The 9,870-nt window shown below is 47.2% G+C and overlaps 1 protein-coding gene across 1 annotated transcript; it reads left to right on the forward strand.

Annotated features, from left to right (window-relative positions):
* Positions 1-809: 809 nt before the first annotated feature.
* Positions 810-9,402, forward strand: LOC136311838 (phospholipid scramblase 1-like). The gene is made up of 5 exons (XM_066241117.1): positions 810-919; positions 2,164-2,206; positions 5,324-5,544; positions 6,985-7,146; positions 9,170-9,402. The coding sequence occupies exons 1-5, from the start codon at positions 863-865 to the stop codon at positions 9,377-9,379; spliced, it is 693 nt and encodes a 230-aa protein (XP_066097214.1). The 5' UTR covers positions 810-862; the 3' UTR covers positions 9,380-9,402.
* The last annotated feature ends 468 nt before the right edge of the window (positions 9,403-9,870 follow it).

The following is a 9,870-nucleotide window of genomic DNA, read 5'->3' on the forward strand; positions in this document are numbered from 1 at the left end:
TTTAGGGTAGATAATTCCTTTTCTTCAGGGTGCTGTTTGGGGGCATTTTAGGATAGTTAGCAGCATTCCAGCCTCTATCCACCAGATCTCAGCATCACCCTCACCCCATCTAGCTGTAATAGCTGAAAACAATCAGATCTTGCCAAATATGCCTCGAGGGAGCAAAACCAGCCCCGGATCTAACGCGTAGGGTCTAACAAGTGTGTTATAATTCCAAAACTAGTATGATTACTGTTTTTCCCAGAGTGCTTTGGTCCTAGAAATCCTAGCTCAAAGCCTTTATTTTGGGCCTTCTACTGGATGTCACCTCTCTTTTCCATGAAGGCATTCCAGAACGTTTATGCAAGTGACTCTAGAATCTAGAGTCTAGATCATTGTTGATATTCTTTCACTTTCTTGGGTTTTAAGCATATTTTCATCTGAGTTTTGAATGAAAGAGTAAGGCCTGGGCCAACTCTATTCCACCTAAAACTCTCAAAGTAGAAGTGTCTGTGAAACCACAAATATTTTATTGGAAATTTGCTAAAAGATAAAAACAATGACCTCTAACCTTTATAGAAACAGGCATCCTGAACTGACGTTCCTTTTTGTGATAGATGCTGGGGTAATCCCAAAGAGTTGATGTTGCCATTTCTCAGTGCAGTTACTGATTATTCCACTTGTCTTTACTTCAGGACCTCCAGGTCATACTGGCTACCCTGGCCCCCAGGGGGCCTATCCCGGATCTCAGGCAGGTTATCCTGGCCCCCAGGCCAGCTACCCCATCCCACTACCTGGCTATGGAAGCACTGGTCCAGTGGGCTTTGCTGTCCAACACCAGCCGGTGTATAATCAGCCAGGTGGACCTGCAGGGGTGCCATGGATGCCAGCACTGGCACCTCCACCAGGCTGTCCACCAGGACTGGAATATTTAACTCAGGTAATTTCAAATACATAAAACAGCCTATAAAAGAAAACTGTGCCTTCGGTTTACGTAATCACGTTAACAAACAACTAGTTCACAGAAGTCTGAAATGGTAAAACGTGTTTTGTTTTGTTTTTTGCTAACAAGTGATTCAAAATCTTTGGGGTCAGGTTTATTTTGTTTTGTTTTTTTTTGTTTTTGTTTTTTTGTATTTTTCTGAAGCTGGAAACGGGGAGAGACAGTCAGACAGACTCCCGCATGCGCCCGACCGGGATCCACCCAGCATGCCCACCAGGGGCCAGGGACAACACTCTGCCCACCAGGGGGCGATGCTCTGCCCCTCTGAGGCATCGCCCTGCCGCGACCACAGCCTCTCCAGCGCCTGGGGCAGAGGCCAAGGAGCCATCCCCAGTGCCCGGGGCCATCCTTGCTCCAATGGAGCCTCGGCTTCGGGAGGGGAAGAGAGAGACAGAGAGGAAGGAGGGGGGGAGGGGTGGAGAAGCAAATGGGCGCCTCCCCTACGTGCCCTGGCCGGGAATTGAACCCGGGTCCCCCGCACACCAGGCCAACGCTCCACCGCTGAGCCAACCAGCCAGGGCCAGGTTTACTTTGAAAGCAAACTGCAGATGGCTTAGGAAGTTGTGTGTTCTGTGATTTGACTATCTGTGATAAGACCTGAGAGCAAGCATTTATGAAGCACCGTGTCCAGGCTTGGTTCCTAAGTATCACACAAGTATTCACTCACTCGACCCTTTCAGAAAGCCATCATATATAGGTGATATAATCAGTACTGTTTTCCAGAAGAGGAGACCCTAGTCTAAAGAGGTAATACCATTTGCTCAGCATCAGAATGTCACATGAGTGAGAATGACCTTTTTACTTCTCAGACCTTGGTTCTGTATCCTGAGCTCCTTTATTCCAACACCAAATAATTAGGTAGGAATTAGAATAAGAAGATTAAAACATTTACTGCTGAGTGTCAGTAAGTGGTACCAAAACGGCCTTAATATTTTATATATTATATGACTCATTTTCCTGAATTTTCCCACATTAATAGTAAAAGCATTCAATAGATATTTTAAGTAAAAGCTTTTTAATTTTAATTACACCTAGAAATAATATAAACTATTATTAAATATTGATAATATTGGTAAACATTGTTAATTATATGTATTCTCTAGAACATAAAAGCACTATTGTGAATTTGATTAAAACATGATATATAATTTACATCTTAACTTTTTTTTTTACTATGATAGATAGATCAGGTACTGATTCATCAGCAAGTTGAGCTTCTAGAAGGTATGTTTTTGTTTTTTGTATTTTTCTGAAGTTGGAAACGGGGAGGCAGTCAGACAGATTCCCACATGTGCCCGACCGGGATCCACCCAGCACGCCCACCAGGGGGCGATGCTCTGCCCATCTGGGGCATCGCTCTGTTGCAACCAAAGCCATTCTAGCGCCTGAGGCAGAGGCCATGGAGCCATCCTCAGCACCCGGGCCAACTTTGCTCCAATGGAGCCTTGGCTGCGGGAGGGGAAGAGAGAGACAGAGAGGAAGGAGAAGGGGAGGGGTGGAGAAGCAGATGGGTGCTTCTCCTGTGTTCCCTGGCCGGGAATCAAACCTGGGACTCCTGCACGCCAGGCCGACGCTCTACCACTGAGCCAACCGGCCAGGGCTGAAGGTATGTATTAATTGTATTGATTGTTTTTCATGAAAGAGAAGACATTTGTGCACATAAAGGCATATCAATCACCACAGATATAACACTTTCATTGATGGGAATGACTAAGCCTGGTTGTTTACAAACAGTCTCTCATCCTGACAATGAAATGATGATGACCCTCAAAATCTCCTTTGAAGTTAGGAATGGAGGTAAAATACTGTTTCTCTGGGCCTCTGCCCTCAGGACGCAGATTCCAATTTAGAGGGAAACCAGCCAGCACTTCCTGTCGCTTCCCCCCTCTCTCTAGAAAGCACTTGAGTGGCAGATAGGTCATTTGCCCTGACGCCTATCACTTCAGCTCTTTTCTCCCCAATATGTGATCACCTGGAGACTGGGGTCTGGCTGAGAAAGGTTGATGGAATTAGCAAAGAAATAAGCCTCATAGGCACAGACAGCAGTGTGGGGTGAGCAGAGGGAAGGGGGTGAAGGGGAGATGACCGTGAGGGGAGGAGACCGGACCTGGGGTGGTGAACACAGGACACCATAAGCAGATGACACATTACAGAATGTACTCCTGAAACCTGTATGTTCTATTACCCAGTGTCCCCCCCAATGGAAAAAGAATTAATAGTCCAGGTACCTCAGTTTCCAAAGTGAATAATATTTTTCCTTTTTAAATTGGGATGGGTATATTTGGAAAATTCCATTCCTGCCCGCAGTTTCTCTTGGCAGTTCTGGGGATGACCGCTGTCAAACCTTTTCGCCGTGGGCTGAGGATTAACACTTGGGTTGTTGGAGGAGGCTGACCAGCAGGCTTGGAGGTCTGGCTTTCTAAAATAGCACTCTTTCTCATAGATTGGGCCTGACCCTAACGGATGTCCCTTGAGTCCAGTGCTCCTTGGATCAAAGTGATCTTAGGGAGTCACTAGAATTTTCAGAACTCCTGCAGGGGAGAGAGAACCTAGAGGCATTCATGAACTAGCCTGTCTTTCCTCTAAGTAGAGAGTTTAATGGGAACTCTGCCGGATTTTAGAATGTATCTATTAAATTCTTCTTCACCTCTCTGCAAAGTTTCTTTCCAGTAGTGGAAATTATAATGTGAATTACACTACACAATAGTAGATCTGGTTAAACTATATCACTGTTATCTATTGTGTTTAGAGTACTTACCATAAACATTGTTAGAAATGTACAATGTTCTCATTATTGTTAGTTGGTTTAAACTAAGTTTCAGCTCCTGGAACGGAGATCATATTGAGATTATTTGTTTTTTGAATTTTTAAAATGTTTTATTTTATGAAATTTCTTTTTGAGAATATGAACCCTTCCCAAAAGACCCTATGCAATATACATTACCCCATTTATAGCTTTTAGATTTGTAACTTTTAAATATATTTTTAAAATATTATGTATTAATCATAAAATATAAAGTATGTTACAAATATTAGTTATTCTTTAGTTTTTAAAAGGAATGCCTTTAATGTTTTTTTGTCTCAAATTGAAAGTCTTCATTTTAACATTATGAATAGAATAATGAATATAACTCAGTTTCTTTTTAGACTCAGACTAGGAAAGACACATTTCCCCAGAACTTAATTGACAGTAAACACAGTCCCCCTGGAAGGGAATTGAGAGACTGTGTGAGCCTGCTGATTACATTTTCTAGATAAACAGGTTGAAGCATTTTGAGATTAAGCTAGTCAACAAAGCGCTTAGATAACAAAGCCTGTGTGACTCAGAGAAAAGACATTAAAGGACCTCATGGTGCTAGAATTTGTGCAGGACATCTCCATATGGATGAAAGTCTATCCACACAGATCGTAGATAGATTTCTTTTAGTCACTTGTTTTTGGATTGGCTTGTGACATCCCATGTCCCAAGTTAATGAGAGCTCTGGACACGTGGCACCATGAATAACCCCGCCTGGCTCTAAGGAAGGAGCAGTGTCCAGTATGTAGTTTGCTCTGGGCAGACTCTACCAGGTGCTGTCAGTATTTGCCGTATCTCCTTTCCCCGGTGAGGAGAGTGGCCTCTCTCAGTGCGCACATCACTCAGGGTGCCCGTGGTCTAGACATTCTGTGAGTAGCCGCCTGGGATGCCAGTCACCCTCCCCCTTGCTCTTACCTCCTCCCACATCTGAACAAGACTGCTGCGCTCACCAGGGGTGCTCCGGGCCCCCTGTGAGGTTCTCACCCACCTTCCACTTCCACTCTCCCTTTCTGCACGCCTGCACGGAGAGTAGATGCCTTCATTACCCTCCCTCACCCAGAGCAAGATGATAAGCCTTCAGCCTGGTGTAAAACAAATCTCAAGCCAGCTGATGTAACCCACTCTCTCCCGGAGGGTCAGCACAGCAGGCACCCTCTCCTCCGTCCCTGACGGCTGTCTGAGAACTGTCCCGAGCACAGGCACGCGTTCTGCACGCACCTAAGAGGACCATGGCCGTCTGTGGCAGGCCCGGCCCTCAGCGGGGTCTTCCTTTCTGTCAGGAGTCCGTGCAATTAGGAAGATAGTCTCCTTCTCCACGTCGCATGTTGGGAGTCTTCATTGTCTATTCCTCCGTGCCTTCTCCTCCTTCTCCTCCTTTGCCTTTTTCCTCCGTCTGGGTCCTGTCCACACTCCTTTCCCTCCCATTCTCCCTGTAGCAGGCAGCGTCCTCTGGAAATGATACAAGTAGCTATTAGAGTATCTTAGGATGGACTCAGGACTCTTGTTGACGGGATGGTCACAGCAGTGTGCTTCTCTGTTTTCAGTCCTAGTGGGTTTTGAAACCAATAACAAATACGAGATTAAGAACAGCCTGGGCCAGAGGATTTACTTTGCCGTGGAGGACACCGACTGCTGTGCCCGGAACTGCTGTGGGTCTAACAGGCCTTTCACCATGAAGATCCTGGACCTGATGGGCCGAGAGGTCATCTCTCTGTACAGACCGCTGGGCTGTTCCAGCTGCTGCTGTCCCTGCTGCCTTCAGCAGGTCAGTGAGCAACTCCTCCCGCTCATTTTAAAGGATTTCAACGAGAAGTTGACCTTTCCCTTGTTTCCTGTATAGTCAAACGAGACTTTCTAAAAACCAGGCCCTGAGATATGCGTGAGCACCATTTGGGCAGAAAGGAAGGCAGGAAAAGCTGTGACCAGTTAGTCCCATGTCCCTGAGACGTTTGTCTCAGGGGACTGAGCATCTGCTCAGAGTCCGACGTTGGGGACAGCTGAGCTCAGGCACCCGGTGAAGTCCCTTATGTGGAATGACCAGCAATCCTGGCCAGAGCCAGAGAGGGAGAGATCCACGGACACTGTCCTGAGTAGAAGTCCAGGAGTATGTGGCGAGCAGAGTGAGGAAGAGAACGGACGTGTGCCTCTCACAGTTTTGGCCCCCTGTGGTGACACACACCTAGGAGAGACCTGTTCCCAGAAATTTCAGCTCCTGTGTTTTTAAGTTCCCCATTTTAAAAATCAGTATAATTGAGCCTCTGTCATTAGGATGTGCCAGGTGTGGGTACCCTCAGTTCTATGAAGACTGGCTTACTTCTCAGCCACTGATGCAGAATGTGGATCAGGAACCATCAGGCACAAAGCGCTGGGAGGGATGCTGGCCGTGGTCTGTATCCCCACCGGCCTGGGAGCAGCCAGGCCTGGTCATTCCCTCCAGACAGGCAGCCGTGAGACCACGGCCCATACAGAGGCACAAGTGCATGGGTATTTGAAGTGTAATAGCGCAGTTATTTTTAAAAGGTAACTGAAGTTATCCCCGCTGAATTATTTTGGATTATGTGTGTGTGTCATTTAGGTTAGGTGTAATGTCGTCTCTCCATAGGAGCATCTGAGGAAACACAGAGAGTGGGCTGGAATGTGCTCTGAAGGAAAGAGCCATTAGCAAACCATTGATCTGAGGGCACAGTCTAGGATGATGTCATCCCCACGTGAGCAGACTGGGGCTATTCCTGGGCCCCCCAGCTCATAGCACAGCCCGGGTGCCAGGCCCACTCTCGTCCCGGTATACTATAGAACCGTGGCCCTCACATCGGATCATTACACCCGTGGTCTGGGCTCTGTTCACACATCTAAACCACTGCCTTTAAAGGAGTTTGAGAAAAGAGTTCCTTAATGATTGAGACACGTTTCACAAGTATGGACATTTAAAAATGCAGGAGGTCAGCAGAGCAGGGCTCAGGGGCAGAGTTCATGCCTGCAGCCTCTCCTCCCTGTCACTTTGTAGCTGGGGCATCTGTACAGGTTGGTTCATGTCTCTGTTCTCCAGTTACTTTCTCTATAAAGAGGAGTAACAGTATTAACCTGGTTACATATGTTATAAATCAGGTAGTGCTCAGAACAGTGGCTGACACTTAGAAACTATTCCATAAATGAGAGTTGTTACTAGACATTATTATCATGTATCCATGCTCTTTTGCTTTTGTAGATAGAAATCTGTGCTCCTCCGGGTGTGCCAGTGGGTTATGTTACTCAGACCTGGCACCCGTGCCTGCCAAAGTTTACAGTTCAAAACGAGAAGAGAGAAGATGTGCTAAAAATTACCGGTCCGTTTCTTGTGTGCAGCTGCTGTGCAGATGTTGATTTTGAGGTAAGGGATGTGGTGGTTTTATAGAATCTGCTTTCCAGATATGAGGAAAACATAATTTAGTAGGAGGTTAAAGTATATGAAATAAGTTTGGGTACTCTATTGTCTCAAGAGGGAGACAGTGTGCTCATGTATTTAACTCCCGTCAGAAAGGTGCTTCCCACTCTCTCTGAGTGTCACTGTTGACCACGTGAACGGAAAAGGTGAGGCAGAGCCGGGCAGTCACACCCGCAGAAGCAAAGCATCAACGTGTCAACGCGGCGGGTTCTGTTGGGAGGCACCCTCTGTGTCATCCATTTCGAACACAACGCTGACCTTGTCCCGTCCGTCTGACTGCCAAAGCCTGGGGTCCCCCCTGGTCTGAAACGCAGGCTGCCGGGCTCTCTCCTCTACCGGAGCTCTGACCCTGTGAGTGCTGCAAACAGACCACTAAGCGAAGCTAGTTTTCAGGAGGGTGGTGTCAGACGGAAAACCAGTTGTCACCCTCTGTGGTCTCTCCTGCGTATTTGTGTTGAACTGGGTTATTAGACACCACAGTGTATCTGTGCCCTTACTACCCTGAGCAATATCATTACAGCAGTTTTCCCACAGATGGCCTCGCCCTACAGGTCACATTATTTAGGCACAAACATTAAAAAATCGGTGTTTCTCTCTCGTTCTCCTGTCCACCCTCTTGCTCTTCCTTCCTCTCTCTCTAAAATTAATCAATTAGAAATAGTAACTGCACTTCAAAATAAAAGGTAACATTTCATTGCCAGCTACAGATGCTTAGATGACAGCAGTTAGCAGACAAACACTAAAGTGTCAAAACAGAATTTGCATTCGTCTGTTTCCCACAATGGTGTTGTGTAACAGCAGCCCCTAAAGCCCAGTGGGCTTCAGACAGGCCTGTGTTCTCATGTCCATCATGTTCACGGACCTGCAGGTCGCCCTGTCCCCGTGGATGTGCGCAGGCGCCGCGGGATGGCTCTGGGTCAGGCTGGACCCTGGCCTCGCCCCGCCCCACACTTGCTCCCTCATTCCAGAGCTGCGGCAGAACCACTGCCTGGACCCTGGTCTCCCAGTGCCTGCCCACTGGCGAGCGGGAGCCGGCCCCACCTCCGCCCGTGGGTCAGGTCCTGGCTCCGTGTCCTGCACACCAACACCCCCCGCCAGACAAGCCCACGGCCAATCCCAGCGCCCAACCAGAGCGGGAACTTCAGAAGTACTGCGGGCACATGTGCTACCTCATGCACATCTGAGAGGGCTCCCCTCTTCCTGGGTGGACACCACCCGCCGTGACCACACCGTGGGGAGTGTGGCTACCTTCAGCGCCCGCGTCCACGTGGCAATGTCCGTGTGTCCAGCTACGATCATGCTGCTGTTCAGGATGGCCCCGGGCTTTCCTTAGAAGTATTCACTTCAGAGATGGTTTAGCCACCTCCTCCTCTGCTGTCCCCCGCCCCTGCGGTTGTCCTGACACCGGGACCCTGGACCCGTGACCTCCCACCAGCTCCTCTCTGGATGCGCCCCTCACTCAGAACAGCCAGTCAGCTTCCGAGACCCTGAGCATTCCCTGTGTGCCCAGGGACAGTGAGGGGACCGCCCTCCCCTCACTGGGAAACCCTCCGCCTGTGTAAACTTCTCCAGCCTGTCTTAAAGCACGTCTGTCACAGGGGGCTTTAGCTTGCTTCTGGTTCCGATGGCTTCTGGAAATTTCATCAAAGACACTTCTCACATTTGCATCTTTTCCTGTTTAAATTTTTTTTTAGATCCTTTCAAACTATTTGTTAATGTCTGTTTAAAGCATAATATAAAATGTTAAATATATTAGTAAAACTACTTTCATGTACGTTCTCTATAGCAAAGACACACTTTTTCTGTGCCTAAAAATAGATACAGGAATGTGTGAATGATAGTTACTTATTATTGCACATAAGTTTTAGTAACATTTTGTCTAATTGTATTTCAAATCCAAAGATAGTTCTGTTTATTAGGTTACTAGCGTTCTAGAATTCTTTAAGATTTTTTTTTTTTTTCAATTTAGATTAAATCTTTAGATGAAGAGAACGTGGTTGGCAAGATCTCCAAGCAATGGACTGGGGTAGTGCGAGAGGCATTTACAGACGCTGACAACTTTGGGATCCAGTTCCCTCTGGACTTGGACGTGAAAATGAAGGCTGTGATGATCGGCGCCTGCTTCCTCATTGTGAGTCTGTTCCGGCCGATCCTGGCTATTTCCTTAGCATCGTTCTGACACGTTTCAGTAAGATGCATACCCTTAAACGACCTGCTGAAACGTATAGGTCTTATTCAAAGGGGGTGGGGGTGCTGAATCCCAGCTCTGAAATTCCATTTTCTCCTGCTGGTCTGGAGTCACATAAAAAGTAAAATGTGACCTTGGTCTTAGTGAGGTGTTTAACCAAAGTGGTGCCCCCAGGGAGATGGGACAGATGGGATGTGAGATTGCGGGTGGGGGTGGGGTTATTAGTAAATGGCTGTGGGATTGGGGCTTCTACTAACGGAGCTTTAAGGACTGGGTAACTGTGTAGAGACATTGGGAAAATATTGAAAATTATTTTAGTAACTTTTTTTTTTTAATGTGTTTTTTACTAAGTGAGAGGCGAGGAGGCAGAGACACAGACTCCCACATGTGCCTGACAGGGACCATCTGGCATGCCCACCAGGGGATGATGCTCTGCCCATCTGGGGTGTTGTTCTGTTGCTCAGCAACCGAACTCTTCTTAG

This window comes from Saccopteryx bilineata, chromosome 8, assembly GCF_036850765.1.
Source record: "Saccopteryx bilineata isolate mSacBil1 chromosome 8, mSacBil1_pri_phased_curated, whole genome shotgun sequence".
Lineage (NCBI taxonomy): Eukaryota > Metazoa > Chordata > Mammalia > Chiroptera > Emballonuridae > Saccopteryx > Saccopteryx bilineata.